Here is a 26,072-nt window from a genome sequence, read left to right as displayed (position 1 = left end):
CTTCTTAGATACTCCGCTAAATTTATTAGGTCGTGGGACACTTTCTTTTTTGAAGTTAATTGAAGTCATTGCAAATCTACTCTTTTCCTAGAATAGCTTCAATTTTAAAATAATTGCTGAAACTCAAGCAAACTGTTGGAGCAGTATTAATAAAATGGACTTCTTTTGTTTTTCAGTTGCATTGAATGATCAGATGAAAGCCGTCCGAAAAAGGAACGAGACGTCTGTTATCGGCCAAATTGGGGAAGACTTGCTGTCCTGGGTAAAATACCTTATTGCTTTTTTTTTCTACTTGAAAATAATGTTTCCTAGAATGGCAACCAGAGCCAGAGGTTAGTTGTAATATATAGATTAACTGGGAAGGTTATTCCCGATTAATAGGGACTAAAGGCCTTAGAGCTGTCATTTCTATGGAGCCATCACCAGACTAGAGAATGAGGGTTGAACAAAGGCAGGAAGAACTTGCAGGATTGTCATTTGACTCGAGACAAGAGTAATTTAAGGAAGAACAAATAATTTCCTTGTGCTGTGTGGGTAGAGTAGAAAGGTAATTTTGGAGACATAAAGGTGAGAGTAGGATTTGGAAGAATGTAATGACACAATTTATTTCTGTAACACTGAGATTTAAGTCTTGTGTTGCCTGTGGTGCAATTAAAAGATAGGTAAAAATACCCGTTTCCAATCCTGGAATTCATGTAGCTGAACCTTTCCTAGCTTCCTTTATGAGCTCCAAGTGACAGGAGCAGGAGTGATGTAGACTGTTTAGAAAAAGCAAATTCTCTCTTGGGAATCTCCCAGTTTGCTGTTTGTTTTCAAGCCGACTTAATTTAGGATTGAAGATTGATTTGCTTATTCTTTTGAGCTTTTCATGCTGAAGTCTCTTGTGGTGGTTTTTTATATCCCACAGTTTGTCTAGTATTCCAGAAAAAAAGAAGGGAAGAAAATGAAAATCAGATGTGGCTGGTAAAGAAACGCCTCCAACCCTTTCAGTTCTCCTGCGTGTTAGGGAAAAGCAAGAAACTACTTGCTGGAGCAAGCTAGACCTTAAGCTAATAGTTGTGTGCCCTTGCATGATGTTCTGGCCAAGTGGATAAAACAAAAAGCCCCATTCTCTAGAGTATTTTCAGGAGTTACTAGTCCATCACAGTCTGGGTAGCAGAAGGGAAAGAGTTGCTGTTTCAGTAACAGATTAACCGTCTGTTACCCGCAGCACATTTCTCAGCCGTGCTTATGGCTATTGCTTCCCCTAGCGATGGTTTTGTAATACTTTTGTTTAGGAAATGAGAAGATAATGTTCTATTCTGGTTTTTAAACATAGGTGGCCCAGAGAGACAAGATGACCTTTGGTGCCCAATTCTCTGTTAAATAATTGTCATTCATCTGGGTGCAGTTTTTGCTGCTCTCCTTAAGGCTGACAGTGGAGACGTGGCCCGTATTCTCCCTCTAAATCAGCAGTGCTTTGGTGAAAAGGTTTGGATGTGCTAAAGCTGGAGACAGGAGAACTGTAGAGTTTGAGGCATCAAGGGGTTCCACAGTACAGTAGGAAGGCAAGGCCTTAAAACCAGGATGGAAGTTACTTCTCATGGCTTGCCAGCAATTCCTTTCTTCCCTGGCAAGACCAGTTGTGCTACGTGGCTAAATGTCTGTTGAATGCGGCACATACTGAACTCGAGTGTGTCTAAATTTGGCTTTCTTTGCTTTCTGGCACAGTTTAGTGGACCAGCAGAGGAGAAGCTGAAACTTGCAACTGCCACTTTCTGCAGTAACCAGCCCTTTGCTCTAGAGGTCATCAAGTCGCGCCAGAAGAAGGACTCTCGCTTCCAGACCTTTGTGCAGGTGAATTGAATGCGAGGGTTGGAGTTGCCTGAGGATGTGGCTGGTGGCCAGGGTAGCATAATGAATGGCTGTAGATAAAGTTGTTATAATTAATGACATCATGTCTGACATTGTCTTCAGATTGGGATCATTTCCAGTACTGTATTTATCTCTGCTAATCATTTCTGGAGGGAGGAGCCTTTCATTCTGGGGAACACAGAATGTCCTGATAGGGTGCAGGAAAGCACATGCTGTCCCAGGCAGGAGATGGCATCTCACTTGAGGTAGCTGTTTCCTAAGGATGTATAATCTGTGGGAAAACCGCTCGTTTTAGTGCAATTTTCATGCATGTCACGGGCAGAAGGCAGATGATATACACCTATTCTGCTGCCAGGAAAGGGGCTTGAATACATGTGGCATTTGGAGGAGAGAACATTATCTTCATTACCACAAGCTGTGAAAACTGGTAATACAAGGGTTGAGGTTACATTGAAAAATGTACTGTAGTTTTGCTGTAGTGTGAAAGCCCACACTGATGTCTTCCCTGTATGGTGGTGATTGAGATTGATTGGAGATGGTACCAGGCCTCTGTGAAGTAATGAGGGAAGGAAGCTGCTGCTTTTGTGATGAGCCTTTCTTATATGTAATTGCACATGGAGAGGGGATGTGTTGTCTGAATGATAGATCTTGGCATTTCTTGTCTTGTATTTAATTACTGGAAAGTCAAGTAATAGATGTTTGTGTGATGAATGGATGTTACATGTTCAGGTAATTACAGCCTTAATAAAAATGACAAATGCAGATATTGTGCTGTTTAAATTTAGGATGCTGAGAGTAATCCCCTGTGTCGACGGTTGCAGCTGAAGGATATCATTCCCACAGAGATGCAGAGGTTGACTAAGTACCCCCTTCTGCTGGATAACATTGCTAAGTACACAGGTAAAACCGTTCCTCTAGGGTTCGTGCATGCACCTCAGCAGGTTTTCTAGACAAATATGATTTCAAAGCATATCCTAGAATCCCAGACTGCTTTGGGTTGAAGGGATCTTAAAGCTCATCCACTTCCAACCCCCTAAAACAGGCAGGGACACCTTCCACTAGAGCAGGTTGCCCCAAACCCCATCCAACCTGTAGAGTTGCCATATAGTAATGGAAATGTATTTTCAGAATGTAAGAGGAGGGGGTTATACATTAGGGTTATTAATGGTTTTTAATGATTACAAGAACCAAATGAAAGGGAAGAAATATCTTCTCTGCATCCTCGTATTTCTGACTGTGGAATTGTATGTGACAATGTCAATGGCTGGAATTAGAATCAGAATAAAAATAAATGGAAGAAAAAAGAGCTCTTCCTTACCACATGCTCTTAGCAACAAATCTTTAGGAGCTGGCTGAGAGGCAAGGTGCATTTGTGCTATTGTTTTAAATAGTCATTAGCATGCCTGTTCTTCCTGTGCTTTTCTAGATATATTTAACTCATTTCAGGAGTCTTAACAGAAATAACTAGAAAGAATTCGATCACTGCAGGTGATAATGTATTTGTTTCAATAAATTGGTTTTCAATAATAAATATGCTCTGATAAACATTTTTCCTGAATTCGGGACATTAAGATGGCTAAATCAAACTATTAAGAGAAAAACACATTGAAGTGAATGCTAATTTCCATGTAGATGCATTGGAGAGAGAAAAAGAATAAGCTCTTCAATAACAGAAATCTTTAATCGTCCATTACAAGCATAAAAATGTGAAAAAAATGAAGAATCTAATAAAAACCTATCAAGTTATTCCATTGCTTAAACAAGCTTGACTAGACATAGGGTATACTTCTGAGCAAGTTAGAGAAAAGGGAAGCATTATAGAATCTAAGTAAAACTCCTGTACTGTTAAGGCTTATGGCAAATCAACATATTTCTTTAAGGAGCGAATAAAAGCAGGTAAGACAGAACAAACTGATTCTTCTTTAAGGTCAATAATGTCAACTAAGAATTCGAAGCATGGAAGCTTGGAAAGCAGTACCTTCCTACACAACAGACACCAACAGGATGTTAACGTAGCCCTCCTTCCTCATCTGCTGCATCTCTAAATCACTGCAGAACGTTTTAATGTTCTTGCAGAAGGTGAAGCCAAGCTAGGATGTGTTACTCTGAAAGATGTTTCCACCATAACAGAGAAAATATGATTAATACTAGCACGAAATAGCTTTTCAGGTTCACTAGCAGATACCTGCCACAGTGTAATTTCATTACTCGTAAAAACTATAGTGCATTTACAAGTTGACTCTAATTATAATTAGGAAAGCATGTGATACTCCATTATCCTTGATGTACTTGTTTATTTGCCTGTTAACTCAATCTTTAATGTGGCATATGGTAGTGAGAATGGATGGGGTTCACCTGTGTCTATCTGTGTATGATCAAGTGATGTTGGTAGGAAAGATAACTCGTTTGGTCTTGCTATAAAGGAATAGTGGTTTTTATCATCAGGCTGCGTGAATGATACCTTTTTTTCCTAAGCAGTTAAAATAAATACAGGCAATTTAATTGAAAAATGTTACTGTGTAACACATTTTTTGGATGTTCTGCCTTACGTTTCTTTGTTATTCTCTCTTCCAAAATAAGTAAGTAAAAAGGACTGGGGGAAATGCAGCAGCCAGTGGTCAGTTGCCACATCTTGGGACTTTGGCTAGCTGGCTGTGTTTGATCTTAACTATCTACTCCAAGACTCTCTGTACCAGGGTGGAGTAGTGGTGACCTTTCAGGTTCCCCAGCCTACTGCTCAAATTGATGTTTGTGGAGTGAATAGTTGCCACAAGCCCCTCAAAAAGGAAGAATGACAAGTCCTGTGCTTGTGCAATGGTGCTAATCGGAAGCCAGAGCCTTGTGCAGTGCAGAATGAATTACCCCCTATCACAAATCTGTTTATGTCATTTCGCCTTTGAAATGCAGTGCTTTTGTTGGTGTGCTATTCTGCGAATTGGAGTTCTTTCTCAAATTTGAGGTCAGCAAACTGCACTGGATTTCTGATTATTTCAACCTTTATTGAAAAGCATTCTTTCATTTCCTTTTTCCCTTGCAGAACTGCCTGAAGAGAAAGAGAAGGTGAAGAAAGCAGCAGATCATTGTCGTCAGATCCTTAACCACGTGAACCAGGCTGTCAAAGAGGCTGAGAACAAGCAGGTAGGAGGTGAACGGAGTGAGCATCAAGGCTTGGGGAGAAGAGAGTTGAAGGGCAACAAGCTGTTCAAGACCCCTCGAGTCTCTGTACTAGTGACTTTATATTGTGCCTTAAGATGTTTTGTGGCACAAGTATTCTTGTGAGAGGAGGAATCCTGGGCATTTGGGAATGTGTGGAAGTATTAATGACTGCCTGCATTCTGATGCCAGTGAGTCTCACTAACCAAAATGACCATCTTCACTGCATTTTCTGCAGCATTTGGAAGATTACCAGCGTCGTCTCGACTTGTCCCCCTTGAAACAGTCTGAGGATCCCATGATGGATGAGTTCAGGGTGAGTGACAGCATTAAACCAATCTCTGTGTAACTCATGATTGCAGCCCTGTTGTTCTGTTTGTGGCACTTTCTGCTATAGTCTTCTGATGTACAATCAGTTGGTCTTTGGAGATGAATATTTCTGTACAAAACCTAAACAATTAGTCTCAGAAATCTGAGTTTTGTTACCTGCCTGAATACCTCTGTGAATATAACAACTTGCTTCTGCATATAGCAGTGTTGATGAAGCTTGTAAACTCTCTGAAACAAACCTTAATGGTTCTCAGCCTAATGTACTCTATCACATAAAAGATATCCAATGGACCATAAGTTGTCTTATGGATATATCTCTCAAATGATTGCAAGCCTTTGTTGTGCTGTTGGAACTAGGGAGGCCTCAGAGAGTCATGAGGTGTTGCAATGCAGTTAGCTTTATAAGAGGAGCTTGTACACAGGCTGATCTGCATGCAAGATCCACAGATATATCCAAATGAAGTCTTAAGTCCAGTGCTAGAAGCCCAGTGTTTGATGGCCCCTGTAAATCCTTGCAGCTACGTTAGAGAAGTGGTTTCTTTCTCTCAGCTGCTGTTAAATGGAATGCTCCACATCCTTGGAGCAGGATTAACTTGTGTCTTGTATAGGTTCCCTGTTGTTTGTTTATCACTCGGCTCTCTTCCCCAAAATCAGTATGTAGCCAAAAAGATTTCATATGAAGACTTTCCTGTAAAACTGTGTCATGGATCCTTCCACAAATAAACCTGCAAGCATTTTAGTTAGGAAATGAAGAACTTGCTGTCAGTTATGAAATCTTGCTGTCATTGATTGTAGACTCTGAGACTTGGAAGGAATGACTTGTGAAAATTGTCACTTCTACTTGCCTGCAGATCTAAATGTCACAAGCACTGAAATGACTGAAGGAATCCATTGACATTATAAAGTCCACCAGATCATTGGGATGATTTGTATATCAGTATATCATTTGTAGGCACACTTGACTTGCAAATCGAGTGCTGAAGCATTAACCAGTTGCAGTACTAGAACTGCTAGCTTCATTGGAAAAACTCCTCCTAGCAATCAGATAACATCCTGATGCCTTAGTATCTTTAGTAGGAAAATTCTCTACCCTATGACTCCCAGCATCTGCAAAAGAGCAGTGAAAGAGGAACAGTGATAACGCTTGCCTCTCTCAAGAGTTTGGTTTACAAGCATACCCTTCTTCTGATGCCCATTTCTTTTTCCAGGCTGGGTTTAGCTGCTCATCTCCAAGCTGGCGTGCCTGTCCTAGCCTTCCCTCTGACATTCCCATGCTTTACCATTGCTTGCTTCCACAGGAATTCCACAGTGATACTATTTTTTTCTTTTCCCTGGTGACAGAACTTGGATCTAACAAAGAGAAAAATGCTTCATGAAGGACCTCTAACTTGGAAGGTTAATCGTGACAAAACCATCGGTGAGTCCTGTTCCATCAAGTGACTGACTTGGGTTTGTGTGGTTTTGGTGACAAGGAGAGAAAGAGAAAGCATTTCTGCCATTTCCAGTTACGGTTCTTACTGCCACCTGTAATAATGCCTCTGTGTTGCTCAGAGCTGATTAAATTATTCCTGTCAATTGTGAAATGTGCTGGAGTGTCATTAAGGCCATGCAGGGACACAGCAGTCAGTCATGAGATGATCCAATTCCATCTGTAGCTTTCTGATGTAGTTTTCATGAGGAAAATTTGCAAGCTTTGCCTAGAATGGCATAGCACTGATTACTGCCTCTGCATGAGTAATCAAAAATGCAGCCCTTTTCTTTCTGCAGGGGTGGGATACGAAACTATGAATTCCTTAACTCCTTCTGGGTTCTTTTGCACCCCATGCAGATCTCTACACCCTGCTCCTGGAGGACATTCTGGTCCTGTTGCAGAAACAAGATGATAAACTGGTACTGAAGTGTCACAGTAAAATCTTGGCATCAACAGCTGACAGTAAACACACCTTCAGTCCTATCATCAAACTGAACACTGTTCTGGTTCGTCAGGTGGCAACAGGTCAGTATAACCAATTGAGAAAGCAAGAGAGGTAGCCAAAACTGAAGAGAAGATCAGTTGATGGATGGTTTTGCCTAGAATTTCAGAGTAGAACATGAGAAAATGTGTAGGCTTAATTCTTGGTTGTCCAATGTCTTACTTTGTATGTATGAGCTGTTTGACTTCTCTGCGTCAGTAATAGGCTTGGCTTGAGTTTTAAATAGACTTCTAAATTAAAGTACTCTGATTGTAGTAGATGAAAGGTGCTCTAGAAATTAGTAAGAAGGAAAAGAGGAGAATTAAATCTGTTTCAAAACGGTTTGGGCTGTAATGGCTCTTTTCTGTCAGGACTAATAGGCAAATTTCCTGGGTAGGGCAGGATTTGATGTCTGCATATTATCCCATTGGAGTGTTATCTCATTGACTCTTCTTTTATTGCTTCTCGATGGGGGTATTTGGGGCAATTTTAGGAAGCTATGTGGGGCAAGGCATCTAGCTTAATTCTTCCTTCCCTGTGTTGCTTCAGATAACAAAGCTTTCTTCGTCATCTCCATGTCAGAAAATGGCGCTCATATTTATGAATTGGTGGCACAGACTGTGTCAGAAAAGAATGTGTAAGTAATCGGTTCCGTTCCGTCTGCTGCTGCTTGATTTGTGGTACTTGAGAGGTCTTTTACATCTGTTTGCCTGCAGTAACGGTGCAGGTGTCTGTGAGTTACCTGAGTTCCTTCTCTCAGCATAGCTGAAAATGCAGCTGTGTTGGCCTGTGTTGGAAGTATCCAAGGATAGTCTCTCCCAACTCATAAGAAGCAGGGGGAGGGTATGTATAAACATGTATTTAAAAAGCCACCCTGTACATACACTTAGTGCTTCTGTTGTTGTTTGCTGTCTGGCTCGCTCCTGACCCTTTTTTGACTTTAAAAAACCTGTTACTTCCCTTTGCAATTCTGGTCTTACATGACTGACTGCGAGATAAGTAACTAAAACAATCCTGCATCTGTATCCTGGTGAGGTGAGCATTACACTGTGGTGCTTCACTGGTGGCTGCAAGGTATTGCAGGAATTGAATGTAACAGGATTGAGAAAGAAAGGAAAAATCTATTTCTGTTGTAAGAAAAGCAGTAATAATGTTAGCTGGATTTAAGAGATGTTAAACAGACAACTATTCATTATGCTTCACATCTTGCATGTTTTTATTTGATGCTTCTGCTGCAGATGGCAGGACCTTATAGCTCAGATGGCAGGGACTGTAAAAATGGGGAATACCAGAAGAGTGATTCCATTACCACAGTCAGGACCTGGCGAGTAAGTAAAAGTAGCTGGAGGAAGAAGGGCTGGTTTTTCTTTGTCTGGTACCCGTTCTCCTGCTCAAAGATTGCCAGCCAGAGCATGGATTCTCATGCAGCGATTCAGATCTGTGTGACTAAAAGAACGTGTTCATTCTTTATTCCCTGCAGAGAAGAGCGTGAAGAAGAAGAACAGCAGAAGCTCAAAGAGCAGCATGACATTCCTGCCAGTAGCCTGCAAAGTCCAGGTAAAGCCCTGGTCCAGATGAATTGTATCAGTAGATTTGCACATGGAGTGCAAATACGCCAAGGTGTACTCCTTGTGGATTGGGATCTCTTGGTAGCTTTGACATTCCTGGAAACAAATGATTTCATTACAAGTCATGTGGAGAAGTGATACCGAGCCTCTTGGAAAATGTACCTTTTACTGTTTCTATCTGGTTTATAAATTACTGGTAAAGATTCTTTTTTCCCCTCCAAAGAATTGGCCTTTTACCAAGCCCATGCTCAAGGACTGTATTTCTCAGTGTTTTCAGAGATTTCTGTGGGAAGCAGAATTTTCTGCAGTTTATCATCAAATTTGACACAGTTTGTTTAACCTGAGTCTGTGTTTTCTGTTTCCTAGATAAAGATTTGGGCCTCGAATCTCCCTTAATACTGAATGCTCAGTCTTCTTCACTCATCATGTCTGAAAAGTCCAAGGTAGAAAGTCTCCTTGCATCAGAAGGACAGTTTGATAAAGTGCAGCAGGCAGACCTGACACTTAAAGATTCTTCTGCATGCTATGAACACACAACCACCAGCTTATCTTCCGTATCAGAAGGGCAGTGGGCACTGGATGCGTTAAGGAACTGTAAGTATCTGTGGGCAGTGTCTGGTTGGGCCGTGGTGTGGAGATGGACATTACTAGGTCAACCATCTGAATCAATGAGCTAAAATAAAGCCCATTTCTATTAAATATCGATTCTCTCTGTGCTGTAGATCACAGCATAGCAAACCAAAGTGAATCTGACAGCAGGGAATTCTAAGTCCTGAGTTCATATACCGCCCTTTCCTTTGGCTTTAATCATCTCATTTTTCTGTGGTTTTCCCATGTATAAAATGATGGTAGTAATGAGTTGTTAATTACTGGCCACAAAGTACTTTGATGACAAAATTATATTGCAGAACTTATGCAGTGCTTTACAGTGCCATTGCTGGATGTAAAAAGACAGCCCATGGACTTATTTTCATAGCACTGGAGCCTAACAGGAGAGGTTGCATGAGTAGCAGAACATGATTTTGCATGGGTTTTTGTACCGTGCAAACATATGGGATATACTTGAGCTTGACAAAGTCTAGGTTCAGATTTCCTGAGGACATGGGATGTGGTGGGCTATAATTAGCTCAACACTTGTGTGTGCTGTAAAGAAATTCTCCGGATGGACAGATTCTGTAATAGAAGATTTTGAATCACTTCCTCTGTTCTCTGGCATACCTCCTTTCAGAGGAAGGATGCAGAGCCATGCAACCTACTTGATCAGATCTAGTGCAATCCCTAAATATAACTTCCTAAAATTTGAATGAATTCATTAATCCATGTATCTCCTCTTGGCAATTCTGAAAGGACACAAAGTCCCTCAGTTTTACTTGAAGGGAATAGTCTGTATTGCTTCTCTGTTACTTGCTTTTACCAGAATGCAGAGGCTTCATCTCCTTAGCCCAAATTCTTTCTTCTGTCTCTCTGTACAACTAAACAACAGTTCTCTGCTATGTAATAGTTCCCATCAGATCCTTTGATCCATTTATGTTTCTCCTCCTTACAGGATTCAAAGTGCTTTTCTAATTCTGAATGCTGTATGAATGTTCTTGGTACTTGTTTTCAGAGACCAGTGCTAAGATAATCTTAGTCTGTGGGGTATGCGAAGACAGTGCCCTAGCATCTCATGACTATTCAGACTTAAAAGAGCAGCCCTCTAACAGCAGCAGAATGTCACTCACATTTTGACAACAGCCTTCCACTTAGATGAGTGACTGTTATGCTGTATGACATCATAGCTTTTCCTGGGTGTTACATGAGCGTTATATGGTGAGAATGAAGAGTGTTCGAATGCTCTTGACAGCATCGCATTTTTGTTTTCAACAATGTGTCCTTAATACGAAGTGTTGGGTTGGGATAATTTGAGAACTAAAGGAATGTGGGTTGAAGTTCAAACAAGCATAAATTTGCATGACATTTTAGGGGAAAATGTGTCTTCAGTATCTTTTTTTTTTTCTTTTTTGAATCTGTCATTTCAAAGTTGAGTGGAATATTTTCAATATGCTCATTTCTCCAGTGGGAATCCCCTATTATGGCCATGGTTGGGGGGCTTGGGAAAAACCTATGCACTCACCTGCACTCACCTGCACTCCAGCTCAGTTGCTGGGTAATCTCAGTAGGTGATTTTTTTTCCCTAAGCAAGATGGAACTTGTACTGACACATTTGCTCTCGCTTGTAAAATGTGCAGGAAGGCTTCAGACCTGATATACCTATTTTTATCCCTGTTTTTCCTGCCAAGAGCAATGAGAGGGCTGGCTGCTACAAGATACACCTCTTTGAAAGGGTAGCCTGGTTTAATGACCGTTAGGGAGGTTATGATCTGTGCAGCCTTGTGAATGTTATCTTTACTTACAGTGGGCTTGCTGAAGCAGTTGTTGGTGCAGCAGCTTGGCTTCTCTGAGAAGGGGACCCTCGAAGACCGGCAGCGCTTTCCCAGGTTTAGGACCGTTTCTCAAGAAGCCCAAACGGAGAGTGGAAACGAGCCTGGACTACAGCACCCTGAGAATAACAAATTCCACCAGCCTGGAGCAGACAGAGAGCTTCCAAGAACCGGAACTAATGAGTCTACAGCTAGTTATGGCCTCCGGACTTCAGCTGACTCGCCAGCTTCAGGAGATGCCATGCAGCTGATAGAGAGAGACCCCAGATCGAGTAGTAACTTAGCACTAGACCGCATGAGTATGAATCTGGAGATGTCAGCTGCAGAGCTGGAAGGGGTGGGTGCTGATGAAAGCGGGGAGCATTTTTTTGATGCTCGAGAAGCTCACAGTGATGAGAACCCATCTGAAAGTGAATTAATGGAAAGGAAGGAGGAAGAGGATGTGCAAATACGGATCTCAGGTGAGCATATTGAATTCACTCGTAGAGGGACAGTCTGTCCAGATTCAGTATTAGAGACTTCCTCTCATACTTTATGTGGTATAGGACACTTAAAGTTAACTCTTGGCCCTTGACAGTCATTTTAGCCCTGAAAAGGGCTGTGCAAATATGTACCTAATTAATTCTCTATTTTATGAAAGCAGAGGCTGAAATACTGTGGGGTTAATACACTGCAACAGACTGTAATTACAGAGGCACTGGGCACAATGATTGCAGTTGCCACTGGACCACTTTATCCCTCAAGTGTCTGTTAGGATCTGTATGGAAGACGTGTTCCCTGAAGGCAAAGTACTTCCTTAGTCTGTACACACAGAGTCCTCATGACTCATGCTGTTTTGTAGATACTGTGTTGGCTTCTCCTGCTCAAGCTTCAGAAAAGAAACTTGGGGTATAGCGTTGCACTGTAATTGTCTTGCGACCTCACCCCAGTCTGAAGCTCTTAAAAACTCGTTGTTATTCTGTGTTTAGAAAGCCCTGTGAGTTTTAATCAGCCAGCATGGTGACACTGCACTAAATTGAGGACACAAGTTGAGGTTTATCTCCTGTGCCTGTTGTAGTAGAAGTAGCTAGCTAGATTCTGTGTAACTCCTGGTGTTGAGATCTCTTATCATAAATATGCTTTTGTTTCCAAATTGGATTCTGTCAACGTGAATAAGCCAATCTGTGACTGTCTGAACGCTGCCTTCCAACTCCATATTGAAAACAATTCTTCTTCCCCTGAATTACCGAGCTGTTTTAAATTATTAAAACTGAGCTAACAATGCAAAGCACCTAATTTATTTGTCATCTTTTATGCTGTTTACTTTCTTAACTGTGCAGGGACATCAAAATTAGATAGGCCTGGGTTTAGTCAGTTCAGACTCCACATGTTAGCTTTGCTGGAATACTGTAGAGAAATTTACCATAATCTTAGTGTTAGGCACAGGTTGTGAAAACATTTCTATCTCTAATTGCTTCGTCTTTTAGCATGTCATCAGCAAGCTGAGCTTTCAGGCTAACCGGTCTAAAAGCATCCTCAGTGCCATAGCTAGCAAGTGGAAATCTAGCAGCCTGATTTGTCAGGTGCCATTAGTGTAAGTGCAGGTTTTCCAGGCATCATAATAGAAATACCCATTTAGGAAAAACAGGAAGGGGGATGATTAGCTCATCTTATCATGTAATTCTCAAGCTGCAGTCCAGAAACCTGCCACAATCTCTGAAGCCCAATTCAGAACCAAACCAGTCTGGTCTGATATAATCACTGTTCTGTGTAGTGTTCACAAATGCATTTGCTTACCCATTTTAAAATGTCCTTGGAGGTGGGCCTCTCACCACTAATCTTCCTTAAAGTCTGCTTAAGCTGTCTACTCTAGTTCCGTGGTTCTTGGTGATTATTGAGCTGGAGGTGTTAGTAAAAACCTGTTCCCTTAACAGGAAATTATTTGATCCTCGACGGATATGGGACAGTGCAGGAGAGCTCCACAGATGAGGAGGTATCATCTCTGGTCCTCCAGTGCACCGCAGGTGGCCGTGCCTCTTTGGACTCTGCACAGCAGCAGCCACTTTCCCCACGGGACACCCAGTCAGATGGAGGAAGCTCCCCCTTTGCTGAGGAGATGATGGCCTCACGCTGGGGAGCAGTGGAAGAGTCCTGCTCATTTGTAGCAAGCCCTCACTTCTCTATAGAGTCACGTGTGCAGATGATGCAGTATATTCAGAAGATAGAGGATGACCTTGAAAAGTTAAAGGTACTCTGCCTTTCTCTTTGCAGTATTGGGGTTTTCGTATTCCTTAGGTTTTGTATCAGTAAAGAGCTTGGAAAAAGGCAGCCATGCCTTTTTTTGTCTTTGGCTCTTATCTCTGGAAACTGTTAAAGCAGAATCTTGGTGGTGTTTTGCTTGCATAAAGTTGTGGGTTACAAGAGGCAAGTAGTTCTGCTAGAGCTAGCGGGTATGTATATTGCTTTGATTTGAACTTGGAGAGATTCCTAAGGGATAGGACAAAACTGATGCAAGTCTGCAGCAGTGGAGTTTTGAAGGGGCCTCTGGCCTAAGGAATATGAATTCCTGACATGAAAAGACTTATCAAATCTGTCACATGCTGCTGCCAGTGTCAAATGAAGGTGCTAAGTTGCAGTAGACCAATAACAGTGTTTTCAGCTTTAATGATTTTTTGTATGTGATGGGGATTCTGTATGCATAATAACCATTGCTATAGGAGGTTCATAGCATCCTGATGTATGAAGCATACCAACATGTTAAGTCAGTAGCTGGCCTTTAATTTAACTGAAATCTGAGAAGAAAGTGGAATATTGCATACAAGTAGAAGGCCTGATAAAGATGCTGGCCACTTGAGTTTTTTGGGTTTTTGTTTTTTAGGAGGTTGAGGAAGACTACACCATTCTCCGACGCCAAGGGCTGGCTGGATCAGCCTCCACAGGAGAGCACTCAGGTACGCAACCAGCGTGTCTATAATTGGTAGCGTGTACCACGTTAGCTTCAGACATTAAACAAAGAGCACAGTGTTTATCACACACATGAAGAAGGTTTCACCTACTTCAGCAGCTCTCACAGGGCTGAGACCATGCTGATGGCAGGAAAGGTCAGTTGAATCCGTTGAGATTCATATGCAGAGGAGCTTGTTCCTTCCTCTGAAAAGGTTGCTACAAGCAGTCCCACCCCTACCTGCCAAAGATCTACATCTCAGGATGTACGGCTTCTCTTTCAAAGAAGCCTAGATTGATGTAAAGTCCCAAAGGAAGATTTCTGCATGTGTAAAACGATTAAAATCTGTCTTTTTCTTTCTCTGGGGTCTCTGTGATGCTGTGTGAAGTGGTTGCCATGGGGCTTTTTAAATTGGCTTTAGGCATCCTAGAGAGGTAATTGCTGACAAAGGTGTTAAGGCTAAATGGGTGTGCTGTCTCTCGTATAACACGCATTCTCTGCTAGTACTGGTGTTCTAGGCATTCATCTCATTGCATCCCCCTCTCACAACCCTTTTTCTCCCTCCTTTTTATTTCCTCCTTCAGACAAAAGCTAGTCATGTTTTCAGGCATGGCTGAAGATTGGATGAAGAGCATCAGGACGCAGCACCCGCTGTCTTCCCTGTGGACTCTGAGCCAAGAGGGTTTGGACCATCCAAACGTGAACCATACTCTAGCAAAGTGGGCATGGGGTGCTTTTCCTGTGGGGCATCTGCACTATCTTGTCAGTGAGGGAGTCTATTCTATTCTGCTCCTCTCCTTGCTCGCAGAAATTCATCTTTCAGAACAGAAAAACCAAACCAAATGTACAGAGCTTTGGGTGTAGGATATAAAAATGTATTTAGACATTAAAAGAAGAAAAATCAATGTATTTATTTGACTTCATTCCGTGTATCAAAAGCACATTTTAATTTTTTAATCTGCTTTTTCTTTTTTTTTGTTTGTTCTATTTTAATTGGGTAGTGACAGTTCTAGCCCTCTGCATACAGTACACCCTGCCTGCCACTGCTCCTGAACCAAAGGTCAGGTCTGAGGGGAGAGGGTGTGCTTATGTGCAAGTGTATCTTCACTGGACTGGACTCTGCACTCCCTGCTGGCAATCAAGCTGCCATGCGAAGAGCTACTTATGAAGGTGTTAGGATGACTTGTGGCTGGAACTCTCTGTATTCACCAATTGCATGGGAACTGCTCACGTCACCAAATGTGTAACGAGAATTTTCCATGCGCTAAATAGCCAGGCACTTCAGATGGGCAGATTTTCTTTATCCCCCTCTCCCATTAGGGGTCTCCTTTGTTGACATGCAAGATTAAACTGGGAGAGGAGAAAGATAGGTTTAATTTTTTCCTTGACTTTGTTGGCTTTGATCATTGTCTCCTTTGTAAAGTGATAAAAATACTTGGACCTGCAGCACTTTTGTAACTCTTCTCTGGATCAAAAAGAATAAAGCAAACCCAGAAGTGTTTCAAAGATACGGGGCAGAGCTGCCCCTGATTCACTACTGAATGAATAAGGGCTGCCATTTGAGTTAGCCACAGGTACTGCTGATTATAGGGCCAGTAAGTTTTAGTACCTGAAAGTATGTCTTGCTGAGGGCTTGGGGTGGGGTTGGGGTTTCTTTTGAGGGGGGGGTGGGGTTGGGGTTTGATTTTGGTTGTGGTTGGTTTTTTTTCTTGTCCTGAACTGATTTGTGCCAATGTGTTCTCACTGAAACAGAGATGTGCAGAACAAAGGAGGCTGAAGCAGCTCCCTGGTACTTCCTTAGGCCTGTGCTAATGGGTTTTGTTGTTGGAATTCCTTCCAGTCTGGGAATAAGATGCAGGTATCAGACTACCAGCAGAGATAACACCGGGCAGCCTAAGCTGGCTGTGCCTCTGCTGTGGAGCCGGTCCTAGGGCAGGCAGTTCCTGCTTGGCGTAAGGTGGTTCAAGCTGTCCCCATTCTCAGACACTGAATAGGACTGCTAGTGGAAATTGTGTAAGGCAGTCTCTTTACACCCTCTTTCTAAGGTTTAAACTGTTTAGTGAACCCAAACTGAGCTGCATGCCAAACCCGTAAATCCCATTAACAAATCAGAACTGCCATAGTGTTGCTTGCATCACTGCATGCATCACTGCATGCATCAAGTCTGTCTTTGGTCAGCATAAAGATCATACTCCCTGCTCCTTTCAAACACACGCTTTCTCTTTAGCTACTGCCAAGACATGGGTTCTGTCCTTTGTCTACTCACATAGGAAGAAAATAGTTCTTTTTTGTCCCATTAGAAACATGCAAGGGATAAGTTCATTTAAAGATTGACAGAGGTTGACTAGAGATGATTTTGGGCCTGATGTGAAACCTGAGCAGTGAGCCCTTACAGACTAGGGGGGAGTTTCTCTTGTTTCAAGAGCCAATTGCACAAAGTATTGTTTTTCACCAGCAGAGCATTACACTGCCAACACAAGCCAAAGTGTTTTCCTCCAGGCTGGCAGGAGCTTCCTCTTCCTTGGGACCCACCAAGGCCTGTCCTGTTGTACCTGCATGAGTATACTGTCAGTATTAGCCAAGCACTTCCATTCTTTCATGGCTGGTATCCTCCCTCCTCACCTTCAGCCATACAGTTCCTTTGGTTATAATCATCTGAACTTCTCCCTGTAAGCCCCAGGCTACTTCATGCTGATGTGGCATCTTTTATGTGATCTGGCCAGAAAGAGAACTGGGCTATAGACTTGGTTTCTGAGGCACTTTCCCCCAGCTCCCCTTCATTAGCTGGATGATGCTTGCCTGGCTCTACACACTCCAGAAACAGGAGCAGTTACTGTGGCCTTTGCTGCCTAAAAGCTTCCCAGCAGGCTTCCATGGCTGATTGAAAATGACCCCTGAACTCTATTATGGAAAGGTCAGTCTGGCTTTTTAAGAGTATGCTAGAAGACCAGCAAAGATGGGACCTGTAAAGGCCTGGTTATTTAATACTTGTTCCTTGTAACTGAAGGCAAAATCCCTGCTTCCCTGATTTTCTCCAGGTATTTCAATGTTCATGGTGGGCAACATACAGCACAATAAACATATAGTTGTTAGCATATACATAGCCTATAGATGAGCCATGGGGGAGCAATCTGCCCATGCTGCCTCTTGACTTTTTCACCTTTGCATAAGCATTTTGTAGCATCATCCACCACTGCTTTGTTCCATCTGTTACAGGTGTAGCAGCAGTGAAAAACCTGGGAATACAGAGTATTTATGTTACCATGTCAGCCTTACGTTTCTGTCTCCTGAGCTGCTGGAGTGGAATTTTCCCCACCATCCCTTAATGCCTCTTTGGACATAATCCAGTGGGAGGTCGGGTGCAGTTCTGTCTCTGTCACCTCTCAAGATGTATGGGGGGAAACATCCACGCTTTGTGCCAGGCTGGTGACAATGGCAGGGAAGCCACTGTACCAGATGAAATGAACAACCTCCAGAGCAGCGGATTGTGGAGAGCTTTAGGGAGTGTTAGGGAAGACTAACCCATTTGAACCCAGTTGTACAGGCAATTGTGCTCTGTCCTGTTTGGTTTTGTTTCAGCTGGCCTTGTTATGCTGCATTGAGCATCCTCACAAACGGGGCATTACTCCCCTAGACAAATGCTGGTGGGGTGAGGGAACCATTATCTGGAAGCAGTAACCTGAAATAATGGGGGATTCCTTTCTCTTCTGTAGCACGTCTACTGTATGGCAGACCTCAGGCCATGTCTCACTGTGTGGAAGGAGCTGGAACTGAAATGCACTATTCAGGATTCTCATGTTTTGTCTCCCTTTAAGCCATAAGATTGCCCTTTTTCAAATCCCAATTCCCAAATGTACCATTTTACTTTGTCCCTGGTTGGTGATTGAATGATTGTACATTCCCTTATTCAAACTGGGTAGCAGAGCAGGACAGTGTTCTCTGGTTTGTTTGCCCCAGCCACTCCTCCCCCAGATACAAGATGAGCAAGGGTTTCTTATCTTGGGAACAAAGAGGTGGTACAGCAGCCATCCTTGCATATCCTTCTGAGAAGTGATTTCTGCAGTTACGGGTTGATGGACAAGTCAGATGGGTACTTTCTGCAATGGGAATTTACTTCTCCCATAGGATAGGAGAGCAAATGCTAAGCTGGTGTTTGATCACCCTGGTTTCTTGTCTGTAGGGAGGGGAGATTTCTTTAACATCCTCTAGGTGGGATCAGAAAGAAGGATGAGGAATGTAGTTCAGAAGAGCTAAGTAGTCCAGATGGTTTTGGTCAGCTTTCAGACAGCATTATGCCTATTTCCAGTGTTCTCATAGATACTCTGATTTACACATACTGTCCCTGTTGTTAGAAGATGGGTCTGATGCTTCAGCACATGATCCTTAGCTATAATTTCAGTGCTTGATGGTATCCGGTGTTTTCTCCCTCTGTTCCCCAAAGAAATCCCTTCATTCCTTCCCCTCCCCAAAAGGTGCCAACTGACAAGCAGATGTACTGCAAAAGGGATACTGCAGCCAAAACACTGCTGTTTTCTTTTGAATTAAGTCTTGTGGAGCTCTCTTCATACTAGGATATTTTTATTTCCTTTGTACAACATACAATCATGTACTCGCAACAGAGATTTACTTTAAAGAGAAGAAAGAAAATCTGGAAGTATTCTTTAAAAAAGAAAGAAAATACACAAAAATCTTTATTAATAATCCTGTATTTTTACTGATCATGTTTGAATGTCTAAAAAGACTTTATTGTTCTAATTATCCAGATGTATGTTTGTAAAATAGCTCTTTTATGACTTAGCTGATAAGGTTGTATGTTTCTGGAATTAAATATTGGTCACTTAAAAAAAGAATCTGTTTTCAGGATCTGGGAAATAGAAAATTTAAGCCTTTCAAATATCATTAAATAAGCTTAAAGGAAATGAGTTTTGTCTGCTGGCTTTTGTGGGGGTGCTTTTGCTTTAATTGCCTTTTGCAGGATGAACTGTCCCGATGGGCAAAGGAAGCTTTCAGTTGACACGAAGCTGTTGTTCCTGTTGCACGTGCGGGACCCCCAGTTCTCCCAGCTAACACAATTCCTATTGACCAGGTGCTCTTCCTTGAGGAGGGAGCAAGAGCCTTCTGCTGATGGTGCTGGAGATGCTCCCTTGTGCTGAGCTGTCCCAGATGACTGGCAAAGCAAGCATCCTTCGGTCCATGTAGAGGGGCTTTGTAGTTCCAAGCACTGACTGTTCCCTTCCTGCTGTGCTGTCTCCTCCTGGTTTTAGAGGAAATGTCTGAGCCACTTTGGTTCTAGCTGATGAGTCCTCTCTAACCATCTGTGGTTCCTCCCCATCCTAACCTGGGGAATAAACAGTGCAAGAAATGGGTGCCTTCCAGAGACAGACCCTGCTTAAAGAGCTGCTCCTAGCAGCGTGTCTTGTTTTGTGTGTCTCCTCCAAAGCTTTATGCCCAAGATGATCCTTTAAAAAACAGGGGAAGGGGGAAATCTCAGCCTCAAGAGATTTTAATCAAGCCCTAAAGATTGGGACACTGAAGGCACCAGGTTCAGGTGTTCACAGACACTTCAGTACCTTGACCAGATCTCTGCTGGTCACAGTGAGTTAGTATGTGAAGTGCCTCCTGAAAGAATGGAAGTTCCAGGTCAGCAATCAATGCTTCTGCACCCATAAGATTCTGGACTTGCAGTTCTTGGCTTTTCAGTGGTAGTATCAGCATCAGTCTTGCACAAAGGCTATCATCTGAGATCTATACTGGTATACTATACTGAGATCTGGGTATACTATAATGAGTATCATGTTAATCCCAAGGCAAAAGAAAGCTCACAAATAAGACCATAGCAGAAGTGTGTTGGTTTGGAAGCTGCCTTTTAACGGATGCTGGTGTTTGGTTCCTTGCCAAATGCAGCCTTTATTGTACAAGGCAGAATATCCGCACGCCTTCCCTTAAGCGGTGCCCAGTGAAGAGCAATTAGCACAAAGCATCACTACAAGAAAGCACACAGATCTGCCACTTGATCTGAGCCGAGACTGATGCCTCGGGATGTTCTTCACGGTGAGTGATGCCTTGGCTGTGCTTTACACAGCTCATACTGCACCTGTGGCCGTTCTGGTTGCTCCTGCAGTTGCTGGGTTTGATTTGCAAGCGGAATTCTACTCCTTGTAGTGAATTTCCCACTCGGGTACAACACCCACTGTTTCATCCACCGCAACGCTTTCTCTTCGCAGGTATTTCACTGTTTGTATCACTGGCAGCCAGGTAATGAACACTTTAAAAAGTCCAATATAGCTGTCACCATTAATGCTTTGGCTCATCTAACCCTGTTTGACAATTAAATCTGAGCAGTGCATTTCTATTTCCAGTCAGTTTTGTGTTCCCGTGCTCCAGCACTTTACCCGCTGTAGGGCTTGCTTTTAAGTTTCTCGCACTGTCGTGTTAAATCCAACCCGAACCATTATCCGATGACATTCAATAAGTGGATTTTATTAACTTACAAGCGTATTGTTCTGTTTAAAAGGGAATCTGTTTTGATGGGTAGGAGCTGTCAGTACATACCTTTTCGACGTGATAACACAGCTTAATATCTTGCAAATGTTTATCATTTAAGTCTTGCTGGAGTATTTTTCGCCTGAAGCGTTGGCTGTTCAACTAAAAGGCTGCAGCTCTGTATCAAATGCCAGCCAGAGTCCATTGGGTTTAAATGATGGTTTGCTTGTGTTCTGTAAAGTGAATCACCTTATACATGTCTTTGGGTTTTAAACTTCACACCCTTGGGTTGGTTTGGTTTCTTCCAGCGAGTTCTTTCGGAGACTGGAGCGTCCGCAGAGATGGGGCATAAGCGTGAAATGATGTGTGCAGCAGAACGAGATGCTTGGTTTTCCCCTCTCAGTTTGCTCTGCTTTACCAAGTTAGAGTTTCTACAAGATGAAACTTCACCCTTGTGCTTGGCTGCCCTTGCCTCTTCACTAGGTATGAGCCAGGGGACAGGCACATCACAGTATTTGCATATCGGGATGGGTGCGCTTGGGTCTTTGCATTTCCCTTCTTTCGCTGGGTAGTTTTCCCTCCACTAGGATCAAATAGGAATTTGAAAGAGAAATGAAATGGAAACTTATGGTTGAAGGAACTTAGAGATGTAGTCAATAGGGAGCGTCTCTGCTGGGAGCTTAATGCCAAGGCCTCTGTTTGTTTTATCATCTGCAGAGGATGCTTTACCTGAATCGCTATCATTTTAGTGATATTCTCATCTTTAGCTTCTGACTTGCCTGGGTAATGTTGCAGTCACATTTCTGATAGACAAGCTGATAAAAACCAAACCAGAAAGCAAACTAAATCAGGTCTGTGAAGGTTGAGAGTCCTCTTCCCCCCCCCCCCCATTTCTGCAGTATGTATTTGAAGCTCCTTGAGAGATTATTATAATTGCTAATCTGAGCACCATTATGTTTTCCTAATGATGCTGTTTGTGTTTTGCCAATTTGGAAGTTATTTTATACATTCTTTACTGTGCTGCTGTAAATAAGTGATTCCAAATAAACAGCTCAGAAAAATCTGTCTTTTCCTGCAGCCTGTGCCCTTGAATCCCAGCTAGGGATGAGTGAGAATCGTACTGCATCTTTTAAGGGCTCTTTTACATACACAAGCATGGAATTAATCTCTCCTTGCTGCCTACCATAGGTAGGGGAGGAAGACACAAGATAGGATTGAGAGAATCTGGTTTCAGATGGTCATTTCTGGGTTATTTCATTACAAGGAACAGCTGTTCAGGCACAGCTCACACTAAGCTAAAGCTTGGATGTGCTTGTTTTAAGCGTGATCCATGTGAGCATGAGTGTGGGACTGGTACCTGACACGTGTCTCTGTTAAGTAAGATACTGGCTTAACAGATTTTCAACACCATTTTAGATACCTGTTCTTTAAAGGGGAGCTTCTGAAGGCAGCCACAAGTGTTAATGCTGCTTTCAGCTCTACGCTGGGAAGGTTGGAGTGAGAGATGCCACAAAAGCAGGAAGATAGAGCTGTGTCTGTGCAGGGGGTTTCAGAGCCATGCTGCAGAGCTGCAAGTGGGGCAAATCAAGTTTCCAGCCCCATGTACTGATGTGACCACTGCTTGGTTTAATAGGTTTGGGAGAAGCGTGCTCCTTGCTTGATGGCTGTGAGATCCCTCCCTCCTGCATCCATTTCTCCCCTCTCCAGATGGGAGTTTGCAGCTGCAACTCATCAGTTGGGATGTTGGCAGAGGAAAGTGCCCAAAATATCTCTTGCTGCTTTCTTGCCCCAGTTTGTTTCCAGATGTCTGCAGCTTCTTCAGCTGCAGGCAGTGAAGTGTTCTCCCTGATCAATATTTTAACCTTCTTGTTGGTATTTACTCAACGCTGCTGAGTAAACTGCATTAAGTGGAGCTGCGTGGATGGGAGAGTAAATCTACATTTCTGTCAGCTCTCTGGAGCTTCCACAATAATTCACATTATCTGGGGTTATCGTTAAACGGGGATATTAATGAGCACATCTTCCTCATGTCTCTCGAAGCTTCAATTCAGATGTCACTTGTGGTGCTAAGACAGCATCTCCGTTGTGATCATGGAAAGGAAAAAGCTTTGTGTTCCCCTCTCATCAGCTCCAGTTTGAGAGAATGCCTTTAGCTTTATCAAGATGTAGTTGATACAACTCCATCTGTTTGCCTTGGACCTTCATGATGATGATGATGATGAGATTCAACCCATCCCTGTGGGTTGTTTTAAATCCTGCTGCGGAGGTTTCTTCTCCTCCTCCTTTTACCATTCCCTTTTAAAAGTCTGAAGTCTAATTAGCAGTGAGCAGAAGAGTTGCCCTCCTTTTCCTCCAGCAGTTCTGGTGTTTGTTCACTATGCAACACAGGAACTTGGTTATAGAACTGCCTGTTGCACGTTCTGCTGCACACAGCCTTTACCCAGTGTTTCACCTCCAAATACTGACTTCTTTTAGCTCTTTATTTTGCTTTGGGTAACTTCTGTCCTGGAAGAAACAGGTTCACAGTGTTTTGCAAGCCACCCTGACCCATTCATCATCATCGTTTCAGTGGATGCGTGCAGCAGAAGTCAAATAGCCTCAATTGTGTCTTATATTGAGCTCATCTTTTCTCCTCCGCTATTTCTTTATTCTGCTATAATAAAAGTAGCCCTGTCACTGCTGAGCTATTGCTCATCTGTCTCCCTCTATAAGATGGGCTCTGCATCTGGTCTGGAGTTGGCAAAAAGAAAACGCTTATGTGAGGTAGGACAGTATCAGGCCATCAGATCCCAGAAGTATTTCTTCCATGCTGCTAATGCTGTTGCAGCTGCAGTGATTGTAGCTGTCCCCTGCCAGTCATACACATAGGACAGCTCATAGTAGTGTAGCCGGTATTAGTAAAGGAGCAGGGAAAGACTCCAGTTTTGGCTTCTCTTTCTTCTCAGTAAACCCTACCCTCTGATGGCACATGTTCTGCATCAACATCTGCATCAGAAGCATGTGCTGGGGTGGCTGCCTGCATCAGCTGCTCCTTTGGGGCTCTGCTCTGTACTTGGAGTATGCTTAAAAGACCTGGGGTTTGGATTCTCAGATCCATATCCTTCTATTCAGCTGACTGTGCTGATGCACACCATCCTAGGCTAAGCCTTTGTCTTCTGTGCTTTGCTTTCTTAACTCTCCATAGAAGTACCAGTGCTGGAAAACACTGTGCTAATGGGAAAAACTGGGATGGGATGCTTGGACTCACAAAAGCCTCTCCCCCTCTTGTCCTTGGACCAACCTGCTGATGAGATCTCTGAAGTCAGATTCATTCTTCATTGCTCCCTTTTCCTGTTTCTCACCTGCAAGTCTCTTCATCTCCTGCTTTCACCATGTCTGAGAGATTGGTTTTGTGGGTTCGTGGTGGGTTGTTCTTGGAGGGTTTGGGGTGTTTTTTTTGCCTTGCTTTTTCAATGACCGCTTTTATTTCCCTTTAGTGTGTGAATGGAATTGTACCGGAGGAAACATCCTTTGATGGCAGTAATTACAAAGAAGAGAACACCAAAAAGCAGGAAAATGAAGGTGCAAGCGCAGATAAACACTTCAAATAATCAGTCCAGTGTTTATACCACCTGAAGAGGGTATTTCTCCTTGTGAAAGGACAGGGCTGTGACTAAACACGGTCTGGGTTTAGTTCTGAGGTATGCTAAGCAAGCCTGCATGACCTGATTGAAGTCATGTCATTGCTCCAGCCCTGTTTGCCATCTCTAAAATGGCAATCTACTTGTTTAGAACTCATTTAAATGCTCTGATCTTCCAGGGCTGTGTCTCTGTGTGTACAGCACCTGAGAGAGTGTGTAATCAATCTCTTTTGGAAGCGTTAAGCACTAACTACACACACATATATATGTATTTATTTATGAGATTACACAGTAGCTAAGGGAATGTGTTGCTTTCAAAAGTGGGAATAAGCAGAAGCGTAAGGATGGAGGCTGCTGAGAGGCAGGATATGGCCTAGAAAGGAACGAATGAGTGCCCAAGTGTTGGTTGGAGCCAGGAATTTGGGTGCATGTGGGCATATTGCTGCATTTCAAGCTAGAAAGGATTGCTGTGATTGTGGCAGCCGCTGTAGTGCCAGTGTGGTAGCAGGGCTCCCACATCCCTGGGAAGCAGGCCTGTAAGGCAAATCATCTCTGCATTCCTGGCTGCAGAACCAAGGCAATGCCATTCCTGACTTCATTATAGCCTGTATCCTGCAACCACATATGTGCCTGCTGCAGCGGGGCGGGGGGGAGTGAGACAACACACTGTGCGGAGCATCCTCTTCAGATGGGGCTACCAGCATCCACCCATGGCCTTACATCAGGATTGCAGATACCATTCCTGACTCGAGCTCTTCTTCAATTCACACACATTTTCTTTTGCATGAGAAAGCAAGCAAACAAACTGTTCCACAAAATGTTCCTTATTTATCTAAGTCATCCTACTAACTTCTTTGAGCCATCTAAATATATATATATAATTAGATGGGCTTTTTTATGTAACTACCACAAGATAGTTATTCCGCTAACCGGTTCCTTCAAAGCTGTTCTTATCTATAAGATTATCTAATTTGGACGTGTTCTATTACCAACAGAAAGTGGTTATGAACCTTGAAGGAAAAATCTGCCACACGCAGAATAGATTCATTTCTTTATATTTCAGTCAAATGAGGAATCTTGCCTTGTGCAGTGTCTTTTATCCCCAGAAATCTCTTAGTACTTCATGCATTTGAGTGACTCTTTCTTACAGTGGTAACTGTTATTTACCGTTCCGCTGAAATATAGCCACCTATGAAGATAAATGTAGCAGTTGTTTAAATGATTCACGTCAGGTTGAGATCAGAGCCCCTCTTAGTGCAACTGAGAGGGAAAAGATAATGTAATTGCTCAGATATATCTAATGCGGTGAGGCAAGCGCTGTGGTTACTGACGGTGGCTATTTCCCCCAGATGTTTGGATCTGGAGACGTTAGATTGTTCTGTGGAACAAACAGTCTGTTGTTAGCGAGAAAGGGGGCAGACTGATCCATATGCATCACTGCAGGCTTTATTATACTCTGCATGGGCACAGCTAGTAAAGCGGCTGGTGGGGAAAGCGTGGGTTTGGGCTGGCATGAGCTGGACCTGCAATAGTGAAGCTCGTTGTTTTGAGCCTCTGTTTGGGACAAGTAACCTCTTTTCTGGGACCATCTCATTTTCACTTAGGAAAGACCTTGCCTGACCTAAGAGAGCATCTTCACAGTGGCTTTCTGGTGCAGTCCTGACCTCCCTGTAGGGACAGGCGCTGCCTCTCTGGCTTTCTGATGTATCTGTGTCCCTTCCCTGTCCTGTACCATGGGGAGTAAGCGGGATCCCAAACCTCCTCTAGTC

At 43.0% G+C, this 26,072-nt stretch overlaps 2 protein-coding genes across 5 annotated transcripts in view; both read left to right on the top strand.

Moving 5' to 3' along the window:
- Positions 1–15,646, top strand: part of ARHGEF12 (Rho guanine nucleotide exchange factor 12) — a 69,811-nt gene extending 54,165 nt beyond the window's left edge. For all 4 annotated transcript variants that reach the window (XM_061368535.1, XM_061368532.1, XM_061368531.1 and 1 more), the window contains 15 exons: positions 177–262; positions 1,711–1,836; positions 2,640–2,754; positions 4,892–4,992; positions 5,246–5,323; positions 6,679–6,754; positions 7,166–7,333; positions 7,839–7,926; positions 8,528–8,617; positions 8,770–8,846; positions 9,224–9,451; positions 11,253–11,738; positions 13,191–13,504; positions 14,135–14,207; positions 14,785–15,646. In XM_061368535.1, coding sequence (XP_061224519.1) covers positions 177–262; positions 1,711–1,836; positions 2,640–2,754; positions 4,892–4,992; positions 5,246–5,323; positions 6,679–6,754; positions 7,166–7,333; positions 7,839–7,926; positions 8,528–8,617; positions 8,770–8,846; positions 9,224–9,451; positions 11,253–11,738; positions 13,191–13,504; positions 14,135–14,207; positions 14,785–14,795 — 2,117 coding nt within the window. In that variant the 3' untranslated portion in view covers positions 14,796–15,646. The remainder of the gene's footprint in view (positions 1–176; positions 263–1,710; positions 1,837–2,639; positions 2,755–4,891; positions 4,993–5,245; positions 5,324–6,678; positions 6,755–7,165; positions 7,334–7,838; positions 7,927–8,527; positions 8,618–8,769; positions 8,847–9,223; positions 9,452–11,252; positions 11,739–13,190; positions 13,505–14,134; positions 14,208–14,784) is intronic.
- TBCEL (tubulin folding cofactor E like) overlaps positions 1–26,072 on the top strand; it is a 320,977-nt gene that overhangs the window by 85,058 nt on the left and 209,847 nt on the right. The window lies entirely within an intron of this gene.

Source organism: Neopsephotus bourkii, unplaced genomic scaffold (assembly GCF_033783945.1).
Source record: "Neopsephotus bourkii isolate Nb327-2 ecotype Australia unplaced genomic scaffold, CSIRO-AGI_Nbou_v1 NB_1433, whole genome shotgun sequence".
Classification (NCBI taxonomy): domain Eukaryota; kingdom Metazoa; phylum Chordata; class Aves; order Psittaciformes; family Psittacidae; genus Neopsephotus; species Neopsephotus bourkii.
This window is presented reverse-complemented; position numbering and strand designations above follow the sequence as displayed.